At 46.4% G+C, this 25,811-nt stretch overlaps 1 protein-coding gene across 5 annotated transcripts in view; it reads left to right on the forward strand.

The window, feature by feature from the left end:
* CYHR1 (cysteine and histidine rich 1) overlaps positions 1–24,626 on the forward strand; it is a 96,933-nt gene extending 72,307 nt beyond the window's left edge. For 3 of the 5 annotated variants that reach the window (XM_029592226.1, XM_029592227.1, XM_029592225.1), the window contains exons 2-4: positions 11,235–11,473; positions 12,110–12,321; positions 15,323–24,626. In XM_029592226.1, coding sequence (XP_029448086.1) covers positions 11,253–11,473; positions 12,110–12,321; positions 15,323–15,714 — 825 coding nt within the window. In that variant the 5' untranslated portion in view covers positions 11,235–11,252 and the 3' untranslated portion in view covers positions 15,715–24,626. The remainder of the gene's footprint in view (positions 1–11,234; positions 11,474–12,109; positions 12,322–15,322) is intronic. The other 2 variants (XR_003854964.1, XM_029592228.1) reach the window with 2 other exon arrangements.
* Positions 24,627–25,811: the final 1,185 nt, after the last annotated feature.

Genomic DNA, 25,811 nt, shown 5'->3' on the forward strand with positions numbered 1-25,811 from the left:
TGAAAGGAGTGCAAGAAAATACTTTTCCATGGAGAGGATGGTAGAAACCTGAAATGACTTCCAGCAGAGGTTTTAGGAGCCAGAATGGAGTAGAATCTGAGCATCTCTAGGCTAGGCACAATGGGACCTTAGTGGTGGAGGGAGGGAGCAGACCATCGATGAAATAAGACCTGCGACGGTAACTGCAGGCGGATACAAATAGGCAAATTGGATGCACCAGATGGGCCTTTTCTACAAAGATCTTCTGTCGTGTAAGTTAGGCAAGGAGTAAAATAGGAGAAACTTTCCCAGGTAGCGGTGAAGGCTCATGATGCCAGACCCCAGCCGGAAACCCAAAAAAACGGTGGGAGGAAACTGCTGGATCCAAAAAATGTATTGTACAATGCTGGCCTCTTCTAGTAAGTTGTTCCAGGCCTTGCTGTTTACCTTTTTGGTTCGTACAAGTCTCCTATATAAGCCAGCCCTTGGGCTTGTTCCCATGGCTTCTCACCCAGCTTTCTAATAATCCAGAGGGCCACCAAAATTAGTGAGCCTTGTCTAAAATCCCCACTCGCCCCCTACTTGCTGATGTTAGGGTCGCTGCCTGGTGTAGGTTAGACTAGCCTTGGAGACATGATGCAGAAAGACTGGGGGAATGAAGGTACAAGGATCTGCATGCTGCTTCAAGAGAACAGTTACCGAGTGATTCGGTTCCTAATCGACACTGGTTGTCTTAGCTGGAATTAATGAAGGCGGCTAGACCAGCTCTGGAAGGGGGATGGTGCTTCAGGAGGATCCCTCACTCGCTCATGGCGATGTCCAGTAGTACAGCTCTCATACCAGCAGAAATGAGTGCATGTCATGCGATGGTTATATCCAAGAGAGAGGGTGTGGATGTTTAAAAAGTAAACAAAATGGCTCTCCAGTTTCTTCTCTTTCTGAGCAGTCGCAAAGCCTCCCTCCACAGTGGTGTTAGGAGCAGTCGGTGCCAGCAGAAGAGACATGGGGAGAGGGGAGGTGTGGCATTCTCTCTCCTAATGCTCAACATTAGTGCCCTTTGGTTGCCTTTGTTTACGATCTCTTCTTTAATTGTTCTAATAGGTGAGAGAAACCAGTTTTGTGTTTAGGGCATTGTGTAAGAGTGGAAAATGTTCGGTGAAACTGAAGTAATAAAAAAAAAAAAATCTGTTAAAGCAGCAGCTCTTAGCGTTGCTGGGAGAGGAGATTTTTCTCCTGTGGAAGAAGAGGTGCGGGATCCTCCAGGATGGGAAGGAAGAGACAGCTCTGTGTTTTACTGCATGATCTCTACGGTTCTGGAGTGTGCAGCATCTTTACCTCTTCTCAGGCTTGCACAAAGGGGACAGATGGGCTCTCTCCCTTGGCTTTTATGTCCTATACTGTACACCAGGAAGGCCAGTGTCCTACAGCAGGTCATATCTTAAATAGCCGAGAGGCCCAAAGAACTCAGGTATTTTAAAGACTCTTGTTGCTCAGCTAGGAGACAGCCCAGCTTTTACCTTCACCTTAAGGGGGGCATGCCTTCCCCTTTGCATGGAAAAGGATAGCTTGTGGTGTCTTTGTTCACCTATGGCTGTGGCAAAAGTTAAACTTCAAGAGGTCTAGTAGCCCCATTGATCCTAGAGAAAGCTGTTTCCTGCACAGGCAGGGAGACCTTTAGTTGGAACAATCCAAGCATAATGCAGAGATAATGAAGTATGTGAGCTGTGTGGTCTCAAGCTCCCGAATATCGCCTGTGGGCAGTTCTCATAATCTTATGTTCTTATATGCATAATTAAGCTTGGGAATTCATTGCCAGAGGATGTGGTGAAAGCTGTTAGTGTAGCTGTGTTTAAAAAAGGTTTGGACAAGTTCCTGGTGGAACAGTCCATAAACCATTATTAAGGTGGAGCTGCAGAAATTTACTGCTTATTTTTGGGATAAGCAGCTTGGAATCTATCTACCCCTTGGGATCCTGCCAAGTACTTATGATTTGGATTGGCCACTGTTGGAAACAGAATGCTGGGCTTGATGGACCTTTGGCTGACCTAGTATGGAAAATCTTACGTTCCTATTAAGAACATAAGAAATTGCCATGCTGAGTCAGACCAAGGGTCCATCAAGCCCAGCATCCTGTTTCCAACAGAGGCCAAAACCAGGCCACAAGAACCTGGCAATTACCCAAACACTAAGAAGATCCCATGCTACTGATGCAATTAAAAGCAGTGCCTATTCCCTAAGTAAACTTGATTAATAGCTGTTAATGGACTTCTCCAAAAACTTATCCAAACCTTTTTTGAACCCAGCTACACTAACTGCACTAACCACATCCTCTGGCAACAAATTCCAGAGCTTTATTGTGTGTTGAGTGAAAAAGAATTTTCTCCAATTAGTCTTAAATGTGCTACTTGCTAACTTCATGGAGTGCCCCCTAGTCCTTCTATTATTCTAAAGTGTAAATAACCGATTCACATCTACTCGTTCAAGACCTCTCATGATCTTAAAGACCTCTGTCATATCCCCCTCAGCCGTCTCTTCTCCAAGCTGAACAGCCCTAACCTCTTCAGCCTTTCCTCATAGGGGAGCTGTTCCATCCCCTTTATCATTTTGGTTGCCCTTCTCTGTACCTTCTCCATCGCAACTATATCTTTCTTGAGATGCAGCAACCAGAATTGTACACAGTATTCAAGGTGTGAGGCATTACAACATTTTCCGTTTTATTAACCATTCCCTTCCTAATAATTCCTAACATTCTGTTTGCTTTTTTGACTGCTGCAGCACACTGAGCCGACGATTTTAAAGTATTATCCACTATGATGCCTAGATCTTTTTCCTGGGTGGTAGTTCCTAATATGGAACCTAACATCGTGTAACTATAGCAAGGGTTATTTTTCCCTATATGCAACACCTTGCACTTGTCCAGATTAAATTTCATCTGCCATTTGGATGCCCAATCTTTCAGCCTTGGAAGGTCCTCCTGTAATGTATCACAATCTGCTTGTGATTTAACTACTCTGAATAATTTTGTATCATCCACAAATTTGATAACCTCACTCATCGTATTCCTTTCCAGATCTTATATATATATATATATACTGTTTACCCTTTTCCACTGAGAAAATTTTCCATTTAATCCTACTCTCTGTTTCCTGTCTTTTAACCAGTTTGTAATCCACGAAAGTACATCACCTGCTATCCCATGACTTTTTAGTTTTCGTAGAAGCCTCTCATGAGGGACTTTGTCAAATGCCTTCTGAAAATCCAAATACACTACATATACCGTTCACCTTTATCCACATGCAATTCTTGTTTACAACATTTAATGCTATATTCCCCTATATATCTCCCCCCCCCTAAACTACTCTCTTGTTAACATGTTACTTTTGTTCGATGTAAAGCGCTACCCCAGGCGCCTGTTTGCGTTACACTGTGAACCGATGTGATATCATTGATGAACGTCGGTATATAAAAATTTTAAATAAATAAAATAAATAAATAAACCCCTTCAAAAAAATGAAGCAGATTTGTTAGGCAAGACTTCCCTTGGGTAAATCCATGTTGACTGTGTCCCATTAAATCATGTCTTTCTATATGCTCTGTGATTTTGATCTTGAGAATAGTTTCCACTATTTTTCCCGGCACTGAAGTCAGGCTCACTGGTCTATAGTTATCCGGATCGCCCCTGGAGCCTTTTTTAAATATTGGGGTTACATTGGCCACCCTCCAGTCTTCAGGTACAATGGATGATTTTAATGATAGGTTACAAATTTTAACTAATAGATCAGAAATTTCATTTTTGAGTTCCTTTAGTGTACCCTAGGATGCATACCATCTGGTCCAGGTGATTTGCTACTCTTTAGTTTGTCAATCTGGCCTACTACATCTTCCAGGTTTCCAGTGATTTTGTTCAGTTCGTCTGACTCATCACCCCTGAAAACCATCTCCGGAACTGGTATCTCCCCAACATCCTCATTAGTAAACACAGAAGCAAAGAATTCATTTAGTCTTTCTGCAATGGCCTTATCTTCCCTAAGAGCCCCTTTAACCCCTCTGTCATCTAATGGTCCAACTGACTCCCTCACAGGTTTCTTGCTTCGGATATATTTAAAAAAGTATTTATTATGAGTTTTTGCCTCTATGGCCAAATTCATTTCAAATTCTCTCTTCGCCTGTCTTATCAATGTTTTACACTTAACTTGACAATGCTAATTTATTTATTAGCTTTTTATACCGATATTTGTAGGCACATCATGCCGGTTCACATATAACTGAAGGAGAAAAATACAAAAAACAGGACGGAGTGGGAGGGGAGCAGCGAGGAAGCTAAAAGGATCGACAAAGGGGGTTGAAATGAGGCAGAGGTGAAAGAACCATCCAATAAGCACTATATACAACGTTGTAAGATAAAACTCAAAGGTAACGGGACAAGAGGGTGCAAAGAGGAGAAACATTAAATACAATTGTGTAGGGAGGTGCTACCAAATCAAGGCAGGGGGAATAGTGAGGGGGAGGGGGGATGAAAGGGAGCAGGGGTAGGGGGAAAGCAATATATACAATCATGGCAGAGGATACAGTCGAGAGCAGGGCATAATGTACAATCATGGCAGAATAAAGGAGACAGAGGGGCAGGGCAGAGGGAGGACAGGGGGACACTATATACAACCTTACAGGTTAAGTCAGAAAGGTAAAGGGTCTTGAGGGAGCAGGGGGAAGAAACAAATAAAATTGGGTAGAGAGGTGAAGGGGGTAGAAACATTAAATACACTCGAGTAGGATGGTGCTATAATATCAGGGCACGGGGAAAGGGAAGGGAGGGAGCTGACGGTGGAGGAGTAAGCCCTATATACAATCCTGGCAGATGAAACAATCGACAGCAGAGCACTGAATACAATCAGGGCAGGATATACAGGCAGGGGGGGGGGGGGGGGGGGGGGGGGGTCAAGGGAAGGGAAGGGGGGCAGGTTGGTTAAGTGGGGTCCAAATCTGGAAAAGCCAGTTTAAAGAGCCATGTCTTAAGCCCTTTTTTGAATTTCCGAGTACATGATTCTAGTCGGAGCTCAAGTTGGCATGTTGTTCCAGAGGATGGGGCCTGCGATGGAAAGGGCTCTTTCCCTGGTGGAGGTGAGGTGTGCGATTTTCAGGGTAGGGGTATAGATGGTTCCTTTGAGAGCGGTTCTGGTGGGATGGTTGGATCCTTCTTGCAATTTTTGAAGGATGTTTTTTTTGGCTAAAATAGCCTCTTTCACCTCACCTTTTAACCATGACGGTAATCGTTTTGCCTTCCTTCCATCTTAATGCGCGGAATACATATGGACTGCGCCTCTAGGATTGTAATTTTAAACAATGTCCAAGCCTGTTGAACACTTTTAACCTTTGCAGCTTTCAGTTTTTTTCTAACTATTTTCCTCATTTTATCAAAGTTTTGAGCTGCAGATTTACTTATTGTCCCCCTTCCAGTTATTAGTTTAAATTTGATCATGTTATAGTCACTATTGCCAAGTGGACCCATCACCATTACCTCTCTCACCAAATCTTACGTTCCACTAAGAATTAAATCTAAAATAGCTCCCTCTCGTTGGTTCCTGAACCAATTGCTCCATAAAGCAATCATTTATTACATTCAGGAACTTTGTCTCTAGCAAGTCCTGATGTTACATTTACTCAGTCAATATTGGGGTAATTGAAATCTCCCATTATTGGTCCAGTAAAAGATAGAATGGCTATCAGTGCCAGGATGAGGAACTTTAGAGTTTGGTTAGATGCAACATTATCCTTTTATTCTCAGAATATTGGTTTATTAAACCCAGATTTCCTTATCGGCATAGGATTCAGCCGCTTAGAACCTATTTGACCTCATAGAACTTAAATGGTAGTTCAGGCATTAGTATTAGGAAGACACTATCTGGCCCCCACTGGGCATGCCCAGTGGGGGCCAGTCAAAGTTCTGGAAACTTTGATAGAAGTTTTCCGTGATGGGGCTTCATCCTGATGATGTCGCCCATATGTGAGGACTAACATCCTGCTGTCCTGTGAGAACACCTCTTACAGGTAAGCAACATTTGCTTTCCATGAAGTTAGCAAGTAGCACATTTAAGACTAATTGGAGAAAATTCTTTTTCACTCAGCGCACAATAAACCTCTGGAGATAACCATCTAATAATTGTGATTATAATTATATAATAATTATATAATTATATTATATATATATATATATATATATATATATATATATATATAATATAATAATTATATATATAATTATATAATTATAATAATTGTGATGGAGATAACCATCACAATCACAACTCTACCCCCCTGCCTGATCCAAACATACTAATACTCTGGAATAAAATGCCCCTCACCTACGCCTGGAACCATGCCACAAAAAAACTCAAACAATCTTAAAACATGGCTCTTCAAACGAGCATATCCCGACTAATTGACTACCCTCCACAATTACAACTCTACCCCCTGCCTGATCCAAACATACTAATACACTTCCCGCATCTACCCGCCTTCGCATCTCCCTCCTCCTCCTACTTCCATATTCCCTTCTGCTCACACTACCTCTCCCCCACCCCCCTCCCCCCCAAACCTTACTGTTTCCCATGTTATCATCCCATATTCCCTTCAGCTCACCCTACCTCTCCGCCACCCCCCTCCTCCCCAAACCTTTACTGTTTCCCATGTTATCAGTCAACTTTGACTGCATCCTCCCTTGTATATAGTTAATTTTCAGTCTCTTGTATATAGTTTACAAGCAGATAATAATCTATTGTAATAAGCTATTGTATTCTATTGTAATAATCTATTGTAAAGCTTGCTACTATATCATTTTATATTGTGAACCGTTATTTATATTCATTGTAAAGCTATTTGCTATGTTATGTTACACTGTGAACCGAGGTGATGTTTTGCTACGTGCCCCGGTATATAAAAACTCTTTAAATAAATTAAATAAATCTATCGTATTTATGTATAGAACTACAGTAGAAAGAGTCTCAGACTAAGATTTATAAGGTACGAAAAACTGTATGTTGTCAGCGTACACTTTAAATTGAACTTTCAGAGCAGAAAGTGTATGACACAGCGGGATTAAATGTTGAAAAGGATTGGAGAAAGCGAAGATCCTTGAGGGCCTCCTGAACGGACTGTGTAAGGAGCTCAGGAGTGTGAACCAATGTTAACCTGATAGGTATGGTTAGATAACCATAACACCGGGGACCCGGTGTTGAATAAATTCTGAACCTTTGAGCAATGGAGTTGCCGATGTGATGAATAAAAATATTTGCATATTTAAAATTTGGAAGCTCTGGGACTGATTTAATTTTCCTGCATCTCCGTGGTGACTTAGATAACTTTTAAACCATTCAAGCACTGTTGAATTTATTCCTATAGAAAGAAGGCTGGACAAGAGAATTTGGTGATCTAAAGTGTCAAAAGCAGCCGAGATGTTAAGAAAACCAGTATGAAGTCTGTATTTGAATCAAAACCATGTAGATAAGTGTCAGAGGAAGATAGAAGTAGCGTCTAAGTTGAATTTCCTTTTCAAAAGCCATGTTGACAGGGATGTAAAGTGTCATTTCTGAGAGAAATTCATTCAGCTGATGTAAAACAATTGATTCATGAGTTTGACAGGTGATAGAGGCTATTGGTCGAAGATTACTGAAGTCCATGAAATTTTGAGATTTGTTTTTTAATATAGGCAGAACAGATGCTTGTTTTAAAGCTTGATGGACCCTCGGTCTGACCCAGTATGGCAATTTCTTATGTTCTTATACCAGATTTGTAATGATTGATTAATTAACTTGCAGAGGTGATCGCAGGCTACTTCACCGAGAGATTTAAATAAAGATCCTTGGCAAGAGTTTAGAGGAGAGTTTGACTTTTTTTGTTTATAGTGAACTTGCAACAATGTTGCATTAGTTATAAGTGAGAAGGAGGGTATGGAACTAGAAACTTTTGGGACTGGAAGGTTAGTGAATTCTTCGGAAATTATGAGTATATTTTATTTTTAAAATTTATTTATTTATTTATTTATTTAAAGTTTCTTTTATACCGATGACCGTTTACACATCGCATCGGTTTACAGTTAAAAAGGAACAAATGGGCAGAACCCTTACATATAACATTGAAAAAACAGGTTAACTTTTGGGCGGGGCCCTTACATGTAACTGAGAACAAGGTGGTTAAAAGTGGGATAGGGTATAGAGCTGACTATGCCGCGAGCGTCCGTGATATCAATAAATAGATACAGCAAAATCAGCAAAATCACAACTATTTACAAAAGCTAATTACATAAGTAGCCGAGTCAAAGTACAAAATCGATGGGCATGAGACGTATTCCGAGAAATAGATTCCTAGTCATGTAGCAAATTCTTAGTTACTCAATTTTTAGTTAAACAGTGGGGGTTTATGTAATGGCAGGTGATGTGTGGTAAGCTTGCTGGAAGAGCCATGTTTTCAGTTTTTTCTTGAAAGTGGGTGTGTATGTTTCCAGGCGTATATCGGGAGGCAGGGAGTTCCATATGGAGGGGCCAGCGAGAGAGAAAGCTCTGCTTATGGTAGATGATAATTTGAAAGATTTGATGGGTTGGGCACGTAGGGTTCCTTGGAGGGCTGTACGTGTGGGTCTATTCGAGGTACGGGGGAGGAGTGGGGGGTTAATCCAATTGAGGTTAGAGTTCAACAGACTTTTGTGGATGATGGAAAGGGCTTTATAGAGAATTCGGGAGTGTATAGGGAGCCAATGAAGTTCGATAAGTGTGGGGGTGATGTGATCTCTTTTTTTTGAATTTGATAGTATCCTAGCGGCAGCGTTTTGTAGTAGTGGTAAGGGTTTGGTATAGGTGGCGGGAATGCCTAGAAAGAGTGCATTACAATAGTCTACCTTAGATAAAATGATAGACTGGAGTACAGTGCGGAAATCAGAAAAGTGTAGCAGTGGTCTGAGTTTTTTTATGGTTTGGAGCTTAAAATAGCATTCCTTGATGAAAGATTTGATGAAGGGTTTGAAAGTAAGATGGTTATCAATAAGGACACCAAGGTTGCGAACGTGTGATGGGAAAGATGTGGATCAGTATGCAGGTGGGATGTCTGGTAGCGGTGGCCTATTAGATATGATTAAGAGTTCAGTCTTGCTGGGATTTAGAGCTAGTTGCATGTCATTTAGTAATTTGTTGATAGAGGAAAGACAGGCTTCCCAGTTAAGCAGAGCAGTATGGAGAGAGTCAGAGAATGGGAAAATGAGTTGCACATCGTCGGCATAAATGAAATGCTTGATGTGGAGGTTAGTGAGGAGGGTAGTGAGGGGAAGCATGTATATATTAAATAGGGTCGGCTATCTGATTACAGATAGAATGATTAATGATTAGATCAAGATTCTGTCGAGATGAGGTTAATGATTTTACTGAAAATCGTTCCCTGATAGCTAAGAGCCGATGAATAGAGCGCTACAGACGCTGGTCCACCAATCCTACTGTAAATGTTTTGAACTGTATATGCTTTGAATTGTACTTCTTTTTGCTAATCATGTTTTGAATTGCATTCCACTGGGTTCTCTGTAAGTTTCAGTTTCAGCCATTGTTTCATTGTATCCGCCCCTGAGGCGACAGTTCAGTTCTCTGTAAACCGGTGCGATATGTATTCTATACAGGAACATCGGTATATAAAAATTAATAAATAAATAAATAAATACTGAAGGGTTTGCAGAAGAAATTTTACCTGCATAATAGTTTTTTGCCAGGTTAGTTTCTTTTTTATAAATTCGAAAGATGCAATAGTAGTTGTTTTTTGAATTAGTCTCTGGCGTAAAACTAGAAGTTCAATCTTTCCATCGTAGGGTTGTTTTTAACAAGTGTCGTTTATTAGAATACCAAGGGGCATTAGGTTTTTTCTTTTCAGGAAAAGCTTTAATAGGAGCTATAGAATCTAAAGTTTTAGAAATAGCTGAATTCCAGGTTATCACAGTCATTTACGTTTGGCGAGAGAGATGTCGGCACGTTAGGAATAAATGAAGAAACATGTTTTCTTTTTACCATAGCAGATGGATTAATGATCGGGGTCGGGTTGGATAAGCTTAAGAGACAAAGAGACGAGAGAGTGGTCAGACCATGGAAGAGGCTGAATTCCAAGTTTTGAGGGTGGGATTGTGACATGGGGAGGGGGTTGCAAAAGACCAAATCCAAAGAGTGACCTCGGGAGGGAGTAGATGAGCTGTTTCCATCCTAAACCGGACATGGCATCTAAGAAGAAAACAATGCCGGGGGAAGGGGGAGACAGATTGATGTGCAAATTGAAATTGCCGACTAGATTAGTCTGGGTAAGATTTGAAGTTGTTGTTTGGGCAGATGGTACGTGGGCTATTGGTTTACGTACAATCTCTTATACCACCTGTGTGGAAATATATTCTGGGAATCGTACATATCGTTAAGAGCAAGCATCCACATAAGAGAGAGAGAAAACGCTGATGTAATCTGCCCTAGTGCGAAGATCAGGAGACTTATCCTTCCACAGGGTTGGCCCAGCTACTTGGGAAAGCACGGGAACGAGTTTTGAGAGAGGGCACTTCCAGTCGGCATGGATTCATAGAACGCAGAGCTCTAGACGGTACGTGTCTAATTGAACGCTCAGACAGAGAAGAAGGATCCTCTTCTTGTTCCCTTTGGTTTCAAGAAGTGTTTGAGAGGAGATGGAGGGCATGAATTTTAGGCAATATTGATGTATATGTCATGGATTGTGATACTGTTGATTTTGTGTGTGGTTTTTCTTTAGCTATGATGATTTAGTTGTAAATTGCCGTGAGTGGACTGCAGAGGCAGTTGAATAATGTAAGTAAATGGAATGTTAAGGAACCAATGAGAAAACAACAACCACCTGACTTGGATAGAGTGATCTGTGGCTGGCAGCTGGGATATATCCTCGCAGTGTAGACAGGAATTCCTTACCAGATGGCTGGGTCTCTTGGTCTTTTTTGCTGTCTACTCTTCCTAAATAAAGCAGCTATGCAATGGTAATCTTCCGATATCTCCTTGGCTGTCCCGTAATCTGGGTTTGTGAACTCCAAGTACATTGTGTTCTCTGTCATCCTGCCAGCGTAGCAAGACAAGATCAGGTACTTGGAGTGCAAGGCAGAATATCAGGAGAGGCCGAAGACAGCACGGTGGCCTGGAGTCAGGCAGCCCCGCGGAGGGAGAGGAGAGGCGCTGAGCTCTGCCAGGTGATCTCTGACACTTCTTTTTGTTTTTCCTTCTGCCCAGTGTACCAATGGCCACCTGATGTGCGCTGGTTGCTTTATCCATCTCCTGGCAGATGCCCGGCTAAAGGAAGAGCAGGCCACGTGCCCCAACTGCCGCTGTGAGATCAGCAAGAGCCTGTGCTGCAGGAACTTGGCGGTGGAGAAAGCCGTGAGTGAGCTGCCGTCCGATTGCGGCTTCTGCTTGAAGCAGTTCCCCCGTTCCCTGCTTGAGAGGCATAAGAAGGAGGAATGCCAGGACAGGTAAAACGCACCCCGGCTCCCTGCAGGGCTGCTTATATTTATTTGCTTTCCTTTTCACCGTGCATCTTTATTTTGCCAAGCACTGAAGGCAGTGTAGTGTAAGTCAGACGGCTTCATTAACTTAATATTCTGCTTATAAGCCAGCCCAGCGGCTCGGTGATTGGTAAGTACTCTGTTCCTACCACCATTGCTGACCTGGGCTCCTCCAGGCTGGGATTCTTGCTGTACTGTGTGTGATTGCAGTTTGGGGGTCGGCAGAGCCATGCCCACTGATGCTCTTACATTGGCTGAAGAACCGTACTGAGTAATAGTGCTAATGGCGCATCATCCATACATGGGGAGGGGGAAATATGGTGGGCGATGTACTCCAGGCCATGCATGTAGCTAACGCAAGTCCGAGAAGGTTTCAGAAATCGAGCACTGAAATTGGTCATCAATTGGTCGTGAATAAAATGTGTAGTCCTCCTCTCCCTCTCACCCAAATGTATTTGCAATCCCCCCCCCCCCCCTCTTCCCAGTTGCTCCGAGCGGTAGCAGAATTGCACAGGGCAGTGACCCGGGCCCTCTGTCCAGCCCCCACTGTCGGCTCCCCCCAAGACTCGCCTCTTACCGTCTCTTGTCTTGCCTGTGCCGCAGAGTGATGCAGTGCAAGTACAAGCGAATTGGGTGCCCGTGGCAGGGGCCCTACCACGAGCTGACGGTGCACGAGGCGGAGTGCGGTCACCCCGCCAAGACCGGCAACGAGCTGATGGAGATCCTGGACGAGATGGACCAGACGCACCGGAAAGAGATGCAGCTCTACAACAGCATCTTCAGCCTGCTGAGCTTCGAGAAGATCGGCTACACAGGTAATAGGAGATGGGGCGGGAGGGCCAGGCTGCCGTTCCCTACCAGCAGCTGCCTTTCCAAATAGAAAGATTTTGCCTTGACGTCTTTTCCCTTCTGCCAGACCTTTCTCTCCTGTGTCACAAGCGTAGGGAGCAGAATAGCTCTTGACTATAGCTGCCGTGTGCCCCTCCTGTCCTGTTCATGCCCAGGATGGTCTTGTTGGAATTTGGAAGTGGGTGTTTTGTTCTTTCTGTTTTTTTGTTGTTGTTTTTTTGTTGCGCTTGTTGGCTTGAAAGGCAGCCCTGGGCCGTGCCTGGGGGAGGGGGACCGTCGCTCGCTTGACTGCAGGACGCGTGGAGGAAGCCACGACGGTGGACGAGGTAAGGCGCTTTAGTAAAGATGCAGCCCGGAGCACTGTGTGGAATGATCTCTGTTTTTGCTTTGGCCTTCCAGGGGAGGATAACGAGGTCTTCTCCTCACAGGCCTCCGGCACAGGGTTTAGTGAGAGGAGGATTTCAGATGTGGCATGTCTTGTGTCTCTCTCTCTCTCGCTCTTATTTTTTTCTTTCCCCTTTCACCCAGCTTGACCCTGAAGAAGAAAGTTTTAATCTTTCTTATTCCCAGTGACAGGTGTTTTCCAGCTCCTGCATCTCGGTGCCGCTGCCCCACGCACAGTGAGCTCGGCGGACAACAGCGGCCGCTTTGCCACAGTTTTGTTTTTTTTTTCCCTCCTCCAGCAGCATTTGTTGGGAGAAGGGTGGCGTATATGGCTGCCAGTGTTATCCTGGCTTTAATGTGCTTGCTTTTCACTTGGTTTTAAAAATAATCTCGGGGGAGGAATGATCAAGCAGTGTTGTACTAATCTTGACAACTGCAAGGGGGGAGGGAGGAGGGAAGGAGTGGCGGAGAGGGCACAGAGAAGCAGGCCCAGCAGGTAAGTTTGTACGTTCCTGGGTACAGAAGCTGGATTTTCCCCCGTCTTCAGCGATTCTCTGCCTAGTGCCGCCTATTTGCCCACCTCCCTGGCGGGTACGGCATTTTCTCCAGCTGACTGGAGGTTTCGGCCCTCCCTGACTCCTGAAGGGGGTGGCAGGTGGATGAGAGCCGTGCTTGCGTCGCTTGGTCTTCCGTCGGGGGAGCTTCCGCTTGCCGCTTTGCAGCCCATGCTTTTGAAGCCTGTGCCGTGCACTTCTCTCCAGGCTGGGCTGGGCGGGAGCAGGAGAAGGGGGCGAGAAGAAGCAGTCCCACCTCCCCACGACCACCATGTTGCTCCACGGAAGTGTTCGCCAGGGCAGCCCTTCTCAAGGTTCTCTGAATGGCACTCCTAGGCCGAAAGGGGGGGGGGGGGGGAAAGCAGGGTGAACACCAGGTTGGCACTGCTATTGTAGGTCTCGTCCTCCCATCAGCGCTTCCCCTGGCAAAGGCCGAGCACTTCCAAGTCAAGCTGCGTTGCACAGGTAAACCTTTGGTGTCCTTCCTGCGTTTTCTTGCTGGTAGACTGAAGACTGTATAACTCGATTTGGATTAAAGTGCAGACGTTGCTCATCACCGTGCCCTGGGCTGTGGGAGCTGCATGCTGGGGTGGTCGTAGGAGGGCCTGGGCAGCTCCAGGCTCGTTTTGGGTGGAGGGTGAAGAAGAAGAAGGGGGGGGGGGGGAGCTGAATAAGAAATGTCACGTCCTCTGTGCATGAAGAGCCGCCAGGGCCAAAAGACTGAGTGTGCAAACCAACCCTGGTTCTTTTCCCTTTCCCCGTCCCTGCTAAAGGTTTGGCCCAGTAATATATTATTTATTCTTTTTAAACTTTTCATGCTGCAATTGCAAAGTTGAAAATGCTCAACCTGCACAAAATGTTTGTGTTCACATGTCTTCTGCCTTTTCTCATGTATTAAAGGTGATCTGTACCCTTACTGAAAAGCTGAAGGTCTGTATTTGTATCTTATGAATATGTTTTGCATATTGTCGTGGCCTTGCCCTGCAGCGGCGTCTATGCTGCGGGTTTGATTTTTTTTTTTTTTTTTTTTTCCTTCCCTTGTATCCTTAAACCAGAATAAAGGAATCATTCTTCTCTGAACCGTAGCCTTGTCTGTGTGTGATACTTGTTCTCGTGCAAACATATAACGTGTGTGTACGCACAAGCAACAGCCAGCATCCTGATCTAACGTGCAAGCAACGAGTCTCTCTCTGCTCTAGCGCCCCCCCCCCCCCACCCCCATTCCTGTGGGACGGTGCCCAAATCCTCAAGCACCTGCATCTAGCACTGCTCCTGCATGCGTGTACCCACGCAGTAATGGCCCTACACGAGTGTACTCTCTCTCCGATCGACTCGCCATCCGCCTATGAGCCTGCACGCAAGAAACCTGCCACCGTGATCGCCTCCCTCCTCCCTCCCCACCCAGGATGTGACGCTCACACTCCTTGCCCTCCCTCTCGCAAGACCGTTAAAGCATTTAGTATGACGCCTAGAGCCTCTCTTCCCTGCTCAGCCTTCCGACAGGAGCTAAGAGAGCCTTGGTCTTCAGCTTGGCAGCAAGTTGTCTGAATCCACTGAAGATGCTTCATGGCGGAAGGGCGTGAGCTGATTTGTCCAGGAACTTTTCGACTAGCATAACGCCCCTACGCTCCTCTGCGCGAAGTTAAAAAATCGAGCTGCCACGGGGTGGGGTGGCATCACCTTGTTTCCCCTCCTTGTTAGAGCAAGATCTCTTCAGTTAATAAAATTTGAAAGCAGGGTTGATGCTAATTTTGAAGGTCGTGCTCGATACATCAATGTGTCCGTCTTGTAGAGTATGCTCTGTTGGGATAAAACCTCTGCTTTTTACACTGCCCCAAATCGTGGACGTATGTCCGATTTCACCCATCAGATGTCTTTCAGTTCCTCCGATGTTGCACCAAGACCTGTCCCTGGGCCAGCACAGGTAATTTTGATCTAGCTAGGGAGCAGCAGGAGAGCCCCTGGAGGAGACTAACTATCTGTGTTTTCTTTTCCCTTCTTTCTTCTCTCCTTTCCGCTTGTGTTGCAGAGGTTCAGTTCCGTCCCTACAGAACAGACGACTTCATCACGCGGCTGTACTACGAGACGCCTCGCTTCACTGTGCTGAACCAGACCTGGGTCCTCAAGGCCCGGGTGAACGACTCGGAGCGCAACCCCAACCTGTCGTGCAAGCGCACCCTCTCCTTCCAGCTCATCCTGAAGAGCAAGATCAACTCGCCCATGGAGTGCTCCTTCCTCCTGCTCAAGGGGCCCTACGATGACGTGAAAATCCATCCAGTGATCTACCACTTCGTCTTCACCAACGAGAGCAATGAGACGGACTATGTGCCCCTCCCCATCATAGACTCTGTGGAGTGTAACAAACTTCTGGCAGCCAAGAACATCAACCTCCGGCTCTTTATATTCCAGATACAGAAATAGGCAAGCCTTGGCGTGCTGCCTGGCACCCAGAAAGCACCACTGAACCAGAGTTACCTCGGAAGGCTGCCTGAGCCGCTTGTGCATTCATTGGCGTCGGAGATTTTCTTTGCTTTTTTTTTTTTTTTTTGATTCTTGAAAAAGCAGATATCTGCATGGTAATGCGGTTGCCCTTGACTACAGGTCCCATGGACATCAGCTGCTGAGCTAGGCCTGGTCCCTCTGCTTCTACCAAGAATGGCAAACGGGAGGCAGGGAAAGGGACTGCTGGAAGTCGCACTCTTTGTGAGGCAGAGCATAGGGGGAGCACCTTGGAGACCCTGGAACGCTAGCCTCCGTTACCACAAGGACCATGTTGCAAAGAACAGATGAGCTCGTTGCATGGCTGAGAGAGAGCACGGCCCCATATCAGTGTTCTGTCTCTGCTTCAGGTAGAAGTTGAGTGAATTTATTTTCCCTCATCTGAAAAGAGAGATTTGTGCCCTCTCCCTTTTTTGTTCAGTAACCAAAAAGAAATCACTTGAGTTTGAATTCAGGAGGCATGAATCCTAATGTATCTTTGTCTGTTGACCCATTACCAATTACATTTCTGACTAGAATAAAAGTGGGGAATTGGAACGCCGAAGGAAACCTGCATGTTGTGTCAGGACTTCCCTGCAAGGGATATGGGTTTGATTGCCCGGTTACAGACAAGGGCAGAGCTGCTCGCCTCTGGACATGGAGAGAAATGTGATCCACGTGGGCCTGACCACATCCACGTGGGCCGACAGGTTCCCACTAGCACCCCTGCTCTGACCAAGGCTCATCATTTTGGAGAGCCTGCAGATCATAAGCACAGCCAGTTCGGCACCTCGGGTTACACGGCCCTCATTAACGAGTTCTGCTTTGTTCATGAATATTCCCAGCACTCAGCCAAGATGACTTGTGGATGCCCGAGTGTAGAAATCTGCTGATCCGGCACAGCATCTTATTCTGAGTGTTTCGTGGCTGCACGGGGGAGACTGCTATCCTGTGCCGTCCTTAACCTGCCCCCCTCCATATCCCAGGTTTCACTCCAAAAGCAACTGGAATACAAGTAAGATTATGGGCTGGCCTGAGACAGCTGGCACTTTACTGTCACTTTATGGAGATATCCGCTTATCTGTTGCCTAGTGCTTTGCCATCGTGTCTGGCGAATATTCATGAACAGTGTGCAAACTTGCTGTAGTGGCCTTAGACACACGAGTCTTGGTGGGGGGGGAACGCGCAGCTTTCAGGCTTCCCAGAATCATTTGCTGCTGCTTCCGCTCTCCTGCTGTGACTGATCACTGCCGAAAATTGGCCCTGGTGGATGGATAGTTTTACCTTTGAAAAAACGTAAGCATGCTTTCGGTTGTAATTGGAAGATCAGCTACAGGAAAAGGGTAGAAAAACGGTCAAACCTCACGGTAGCATCACCTGGCTTATAAGATCACCATAGATATATTTGTAATAAGTCTTTTTTTTTTTTTTTTTTTTATTTGGCTTATTCCAGCAGGGATTAACCAGACATGGTTTTCATCTCACAAATAGAAATTTGGCCTTTTGGGGGGGGTTACATTTGGACTAGTTTTGGCAGTCTTCCATATAGATTTTAATGACATTTTGTTTTCACAGAGTTCATCCACGGTTGCTGCTAGCTTTTGTGAACGATCTCATTCTGGCCTTTCGGCCGCCACCTACTGAGCGCACAGTGCCACGGTGGGGGGGGGAAAACCCCCAGGCCACTTCTACGGCAGTCCCCACACCGATGGTGTAAGGAGGGTCTGGAGAAGGTCAGCCCCGTGACGCACAAACACGCGCCCACACATCTCTCTCGTCTGAGTCCACGCAAAGACATGGCCCATTTGCCGAGGCACAAAGCGTTTACAGCGATCGGGGAACGTTGATTATATTTGTGGTTGGCCACGAAGAGCAAACGCTTAAACCGTTGCCTCAAGCTGTCCGAGCGCCACGGATTGACGGCTCTGCTAGTGATCTCTCCACTAGTGGCGCACGTAGCAGCTGGGCATTCAGCGGCGCTATGGCAGCTGCCAAGTGTGGCATTTGCAAGCAAGGATATTCCCAGAATTTTCTACAGTGGAACTGAGATACAAACTTCAGCTTGCATTTTAAAAAAAAAAGGGGGTTCAAAGGGTTTGACAGGCCTGGTGGTACCCCCTCCTCTGGCTGATTTACCTGACGGTGCTCCCCGTGTGCCTAGGCCATGCCAGGGTTTGCCCATGGGAATTACTGTGGAAATTCAACTTTTGGGAGGGGCTGATGGCAGCTGGCAGTGGTCCAGCCCATCCTTTTCTGACTGCAGATCTTATTGATGCAGATCAGCCCATGGTTTTGCTTGGGTTTGATGTGTTCAAACTCTAGCAGCCCTCTGCCTCATGCTCATCCGGCCTCTCTTTTGGGTTCTCTCTCTCTCTTCCTCAGTCTTTGTCAAAACAATGTTTTAGGTCTAGTCCTTGAGTGCCATCCCCAGTGCAATCTCTGCAGCGTCAGCAGGACCGACATTGAGAACTCTAGGACTGGACCTCAGTGAGATGAGGTGAGGAACGGGGCCCTGCCGCTGGTCGACTGAATCTGTCCCCCGCCGGAAGAGCAGCTCAGGAACGATGGGGGTCGGGGGCAAGCTGCTGGGGATTGGGTGTGGATGAAAGCAGGCTTTCCTTCTTTTAAGCTACCCACCCACGATTCCTCCCAAAGCGCGATACCTCTGCTGAGCTGGGTCTTCTGTTATGGAGCCTGCATGCTTTCACAGACCTTCCCCTTCCTCCAATACCAGAGCTATTAGTGAAAAAAAAGGTAGGGCGGCAGTACTGTGGGGACATCCAAAGCCTCTCTGGAATGCAGGTTGACCTAGCTCACGGTAAATACTTTTCTGTACGCTAAATATTAAGGACGTGGTTTATGGGCAGAGCAATTCTGCTGGGGTGGAGCTGAAGCATGGGCCATTCTCCTCCTCGTCACATTGGCCCAGGAATTCTGTGTTCCGGGAGGGCCTCGTTTGAACCATTGTTAAGATATTCTGGGACCGGCGCCCTCTACAGAGAGAAGAGTCCTTTTTATCAGCTGTATTTTGTGCATGGACTAATCCCATCACCAAGTGGCTCAGCTGGTGTGGAAATTCCCAGGAATTCTGCATGGGTGGAGATGTCTTTCACCTGCCTTGGGCTGGTAGTGGCAGGGAGTTTTGTGCGCCCTGCCCTGCTTTACAAGGCCCTGACTCAGTCGGGCTGACCAAGTAGAGGACAATACCAAATGGTGTGTGTGTGTGTTTTTTTTATTTATAGATAGTTTCCTACAATTATGATCCTGCTGTGAGAGACCGAGTACAATAAAGGCATGCTTCAGAAGAAGGAATGTATCCTACTGCTCTGTAAGCCAGTCGCTGCCAAGCTGAATGGGAGACTGGCAGTGTCTCAATTCAAAGGAAGTGCCACACTGTCGGCGATGATAGCAATTACACCACTATTCACCATGTTCCGGTACCAGATTGTTTTAAATCCCAGTGCATCATGTACGTGCCTGAAACCTATCCCGCTTCACCAGCTTTTTTTTTTTTTGCTGCTAATGAAAGGTGCGGGAGGACTCCAGTGAGAACATTATGGAAAGTAGATCATAGTGTCACGGGGCTGTGGATGCTCAGGGTCCCAGAGCGATCATGTCAGGCTCTGAACTACCCAGCCAGCCCTTACTTACTTGCACGTAAGATGGCTAGCTAGGTGCAGGCAGCGGAGGATCTGCCACGACCACCAACCCGGCTGTAGCCTCTTCAGGAGGCCATACGCGCTCACAGTGCAGACGAACCCCCTACCATGGCTGTCTTAACCCTCAGGCTGAGCCCCACTGCTGCCCCTTCAATGATGCATTCTTGGTCGGGCTGCTTTGTTGTTTCTGCTGAAGTAGCCTCGGCTTCATAGCTTTTGTTTAACTAAAATACCAAAGAATTTGTCCTTTCTCCACTGCTGCTGTCCCATGACCTCGCTTGAACCATTAGAGGCATTAGAGAGCGACCCGATTTGGAGTGGTTGAGTAAGAGTTACTATTTGGTGGTTTTTTTTATTTTTAAGCACCTGCAGCCCAAGGGTGTGACCCCTGCCTATTCAGAACAGGAGCAATTGGGATACTTTGAAAAGCTTCACATATGCCTTTGGTGGACGGCCGTTCACAGTTGTCCTCAGTAGGTCACGGTAGTCTCAGGGTTGCCTATAGGGCAGAGCAAATGGGAAGGGACTAATACTGGGGGGGATGGGAGCTGCAGTGGACGTTTTGGAGTGCTGAATGGTGTAGGGATAAGGGCACAGTCGTTTTGGTGTGTCTGTAAGTGTTCAGTACGCCTTGGCATGTGCTGTTGGTGTTGCCCTCAAACGTGGGATGCTGCCAGGCCACTGCATGGAAATGTGCACAGAAGTTGGCCTGTTATGCTGGGCAAATTAGTTTCTTAATAGCAAGAGCACAAGTGTACGTCAGCATTCAAACGCTTGTCATAAGCAGGAGCTTAAAAGATTTGGCCCACAGGATACGGTGCGATCACTCCTGCTGTGCTGCAGTCTCTTAACTTTGGTAGGCTGGAGGCGAGATGGTTTTAGCTAGCTTTGATGGTTGAGCCAGTCTTGTGAATCCTGGCCAGTGGCCGGCTGGTTCACTTATATTCGTTGTTGTACCTATTGTCCCAGACACACCAGCAGTCTGGTCAGAGTCTCTCTGGGGTTTAAGGTGCACTGGAAATGGTCTGAAACCACACCCGTTACTGATCAATGCTCTATGGGTGCTTATTGGGAACCGGCCTCTCACCCCTGCAAGGAATGTGACGCTCTTCTGCGTGTTCCCTGTTATAAGGTGTGCATTGTGACATTGTTTTGAAAATGATCATGCATGGGGTAAATCTTCCAGGGACAAATCTTTTCAGATATGTAACCGTTTGTGTGGTCTGGGGCTTAATGCAGAAAAGAGGATGCTTGTTTTTTCATATTTTATTTTATTTGACCTTACATTACCTGCCCCAAAGAGCTGACTGGGAGGTTAATAAATTAATAAAGGTTACTGCGGTGGGGTGGAGTGGGACGAACCGTATAACGATACTGTCAGCCAAGTGTAAGGATTTTCATGTGGTCTTTTTCTAATAGTAAGAAGTGATGGGCAGGAGTGTGTTTGACATAACCTCAGGGAAGGGGAAGCAAATCAAAGGTTTTACTCGTTAGGGCTGTAACGCTGGCAGGAGAAAATCATGAATGTAGACGTGATAGAACACCAGTCATCGGTGTCAGGGTTTAGAAGATGACGGCAGGAAGGCCTTGCAATCACAACTTCCAGCACAGGCGAGATGAATGTGCCGAAGAGGAAGGCAGGGAGGGGACAGCCACACTGTCTTGGGCAAATGTTCGGATAATCAATGCTTTTCCTCTTGACCCAGGGACTACAAATTTTTTTTTTTTTTTTTTTTACAGATGAGTTGTTGGTTAGTGAATCTTTGGATATAAACTGTGCTTTATCGTATCATCATGGAAGGCCAGCTGTAGCTCTTTAAACTGGAATCGTGTTATACCTGTGAATGCCTGTTAGGAGGAATCATGGAAGACGCTCTTTCCCTTCCTGCCGAAGTGTCGGTCTTGGAAACGAGTTGCTGCTATTAACTAATTTGAAGAGTTGCTGCTTGGCTTATGGACGGGGTTTACTGCTGTGCTTGGCTGAGGATTTCTTGGTTGAGATCTGTAAAATATTGTTTTTGATGCATTTTCAGCAGGCTTATCCATTGCTCATTCTTTTTTTTTTTTACTAAACCAGAGCTGGTTACAGCCCGCGGGTCTGTAGAAAATATCAGGTTACGGTGCGGTGGCTCTTCCAAAGTGTTCTTCTCAGAGTGATGGCCTAGTTGAGGAAGAACCTGCAATCTTTGGGCCTGGGAAAGACAGCGTTGCTGAAACGGCACAGCGCCCTCCTGATGAGCAGTCAGTGTGACCTGGAGCGCGCTGGCGTAGGGCTCATCAGGTTCTGCCGTTCTCTGCTCCAGAAAATGCAGAAGTCCTGGAGTCTGATTCTCTTTCACTGGTGAGCTCATTTATAATGGTGTGGATTTCTTCTGAAATTGTTCATGCTGGACCTGTTTGAAAATGCATTTTCTTTGACCCACCTCACGTTGATTGGAAGAGGATATCAAGCGAGAACATGACTAGTGCACAGGAACCAACTAACCGGGCACGTGTTCCTACTGGGCACTGGCGGTGCTCGTTTGGTTGGAGGTGGGATGAGGTGGAGATTGTTTGAAGCATCCTTTACAAGGCTCAGGCTATGGATTCATGCCAGCATCCGTGTGGGGGGTGCAGGAAAGAGAGATTTCTGAGGGAAGCAGTTTGACCTTCTGCCAGGATGATCACAGAGGGTCCCATAGGCTTGCTAAGCATTACCTGATCAACACCTTAAACAGTCTGAGCTTGGTTAGCCCTGTGTTCTTGATAAGAAAACCGGGCTCAGATTCCAGAGTGCTCTATCAGGGGAGAGAAATTCATCTTAACCAGAATGACCCGAGTCTTCTGGCGTTAGAGAAGTGATCACTGAAAACACAAGGACCCTGCTTAGGCCCGTGGCCAGTTAGTTTCTTTCACCGTCTGTAATCGCCCTGTATCGGCGCAGGCAGGTTCAGTCCTCCTCCAGCTCTGCTTTTCAGGATAGGAGACTGGGGAAGTGTACAAGAACCCAGTTTCTTCTGGTTATTTTGGAAAAAACGACTCGAGAACTGGTAAGGGGCATTTATTCAAAACTTGAGTCCCAGATTTCAGTTCTGCCTTTGGTCTTAATCGCTTTGTCATCGCTGTTGGAGGGGACAGTATGAACCTTGTTGTATAAGATGAGCACACGCGTTACATAAATAGCGAGTAATCCGGGTTTGTTGCTTCTGCCTTTTACGCTTTAGGAGAATATCCTGATGAGAATGTGGCAAAGTCCCACCCGCAGTGTTCTTTCTGTAATTGTTATAAACAGCAGGCACGCTAACACCCTTTCTCTCGGTTATGATCTCAGGAAGCCCAGATGTATTTTTCTAATGGACGTGTCACGGTGGTGGAGAGAGAGTGCTAGGCAGTTCCTGCAAGGGAGGAGCAGTTACTTCCTGGACTTCAGGGAGGGTGGAGTGGGAGCTGGTTTAGAAGGAACCTTACTCAGCGTAGGCGAGGGGCTGACGACCCAGGCTGTGTCTGTATGCTTAGCAGGGAGCTTCTGCATTCACTAGACATTTTTATTGTGTAAGAGCAGTGACTCGGCTTAGGTCCTTTTTAGCACCAGTCTTTCCACCAAACCCCTGGTAGGCTGGATGTTCTCTCTGCCGTTTGCTATGTGCCTTGAATCCTCGGTAGGGAATGATTGCTCTGGCCTGTCGGCACAGGCTGGCTGGGTCCCGCTGTCAGGGATGGGCCAGTTTGCCATCAGTTGCTGGTAGGAATCTGTAGCAAACGTCTGTAGTGGGTGCTACTGCCTCTGCCACCACTTTCTCCCTGAAGCTGTTGGAGGGAGTGCATGATTGCCCTTCATTTAACCTTGCACTATTCGGAAAAGAGAAGTCCTAGTCTCTCCCCCCCATTTTGGGCTATGGCTCTCTGGGCCGGTTTGCAGCCCTCCTGAGTTTTGCCTCTGGCAGACTTTCCTTCTTCCTTTCCTGTCAGTAAACGAGACTGGACTTCCCAATTCAGCTGAGCTGCATCCAGTCCCAGCAGGTCCAGAACCCGTCTGCCGACAGCTGCATTCAAGCGGCATGCCCTGCCGGCGCGAAGCTTAGCACATGGCACTCTTGGAAAGCCTTAACGTAGAGTGTGCATGAACCCCGTGGCCTTTACAGTACGGAAGTTCAGGTATTTGGGTAACCTGCAGCAGCTGCCATGCCCAGATGGACGGAGAAGGTTAAGGGGGGTGCTGGCTGCCTGTGTGCACTAATGCTGAAGGATGGTTGAGTTGCAGTAACCCCCCCCCCCCCCCCCCCCAATATAGCACGGTTTGGAGGGCTGTAGATGCGGTCACTTAGCTAGAAGCACTACCTCATTTAAAAGAGCATTTCTTACACTTTGAGAGCAGGTGTGACCTTCAGGCGCATCCTCGCTCCCACCTCCTGAGGTGGCAGGAGGCAGTACTTTTGATTGTGTGGGATCTGTGTCAGCGTGCAGTCTCCTTACATGGGGGAGAGAGGCACGTAACGCAGAGCCTTATAAGAAGGAACAGTTCAAAAACCACAGCAGCACTTTATTGCAAGAGTAGGGCAGTCGTGCATTTTAGCAAGAGGGTGCCTACTTCTAGTCCAACTCATCCCCCGTGTCATGTCCGTGCGGCCGCCCGTTGATCTTTCAGCCCCTCTGACGCTTCTCCGGCAGTCCATGGGCATCTGAAGCCACGCAGGAGAGATGGTGAAGAGACAATTGTAAATAATCCTTGGGGGTGGGTGGGGGGGGGGGGTGGTTATATTACAAAACTTTTCTCCTTGCTCCCATCTCCCCGGCACAATCTTGTACAGGTCGCTCATGGTGGCCGAGCCTTATCTTCTCGGACAGAACAGCTAGACAGAGATTGTCGCATGATTCTTCCCTGCCAGGACCACCGCATGGTCGCTCGCCAAAATCTCCTTTCAGACTGGGGGTAACTTATTTAACTAGTGAATATAGAATTTAAAAAAATTAAACTTAAAAAAAAAAAAAAAGCTGCCGTAATGGCTTCTTGCAGACCTTGCTGTTCTTTTCAGAACGAGCCAGATTTTTATTTTATTTTTTTTCTTTTGGTCTTTTCTCTAGCATATTATAAGCATCAGACCTGCTTCTGTTTTTAATAATGTTGGGAATGTTTCCTTCTGTTCTCTTTGTGATCTGCATTCTGTTTCTCAGTAGTTCCTGTATGTAACTGTAGTTTAAAAAAAAATTGCCACTTTATTCTGCCTCTGTGTCTTTTTCTTTGGGTCACTGGAACTTTTTCACTGTGTCTGCTTTCTCTGGATGAGCCACCAGCAAGCCAGCCCACTGCGGCAGGAGCTGGTCTAACTCCGAAGCATGAGCTGTGGATCTTGCAAAATCTCGCTGAAAGCTTGGGAGGCTCCGGCGGGGGCCAGCAGCTTTGCTTCCCACCTGCATGTCTGATGAAGTGTGTGTGTGTGGTGGGGGCAGGTCATTCTCCCTTATCCAGGACCCACATCCTTCTGGGACAGAGCAGGGATGAAAACTTGTGCTAATGCAGGCAATAGGAGGTAACCTCTTTTTTCCTGCTTTGTTTTCCAATAAGTGCTGGAGGGGAAACCTCGACCCAGCTTGCTGATTTTGGCAAGGGTAGGATGTCATGTCCTTCTTTTACCATTGTCCAGTACCAGGAAGGGGTACAGCTGTGGGCCCAAGCACAGAGAGTACAGCTGTGGAAAGCAGGCCAAATCCTGAGCGGGTGAAGGGCAGAGAAACATGGCCAAAAGAGAGAACACAATAATACAACAGGCCCATTACTGTTAAAGCTCTAATTAGAAGGGCGGAGTGTCCTTACAATAACCGTTCAGCGAGTGTCTTGGTGTAATCAAGTAGATTTACAGAACAAAACCTAGGCTTGCCCAGAACCTGTCTGTACAGTATGTAAGCCCTTCCTGGCTGCTTTCTGAGGCGCTGGTTGCCACACTGCGTGTTCAGTGGTAGCGTTGGGCACATTCTCTGCTTCCATCGTTTAACTGTTCCACCTACTAAAAATAGTTACTTTCAGCTCGGAGATTGCTCTCCAAAATCATCCTCTCAGATGGAAAACATGGAGGTGCAACTGAATTCATGTTGTTTAACGGTTTATTCAGTGTGCCACCATCGCAGTTAAAGTTACTTTTGAAAATACATGGAAATGTACATAGTATACCCTAGACATAGAAGAATTAGGACAGACATTCAAACACCTTGAAGTGATAAACTGTACAAAAGAAGCAAACCTTCTTCAAAAGGTCATGTGAGACTAACACGTACAGCCTCAGGCGTAACATAAGGAAATGTTTCTTCAAAAAGTGGGGTGAAAATATGGAATGGCCTTGTAGCGGCAGAAACACAATTCAAGAAGGCCTGGGCTAAACACAGATGCTCATAAGTGGTGAGGGATAC

Source organism: Rhinatrema bivittatum, chromosome 2 (genome assembly GCF_901001135.1).
Source record: "Rhinatrema bivittatum chromosome 2, aRhiBiv1.1, whole genome shotgun sequence".
Lineage (NCBI taxonomy): Eukaryota > Metazoa > Chordata > Amphibia > Gymnophiona > Rhinatrematidae > Rhinatrema > Rhinatrema bivittatum.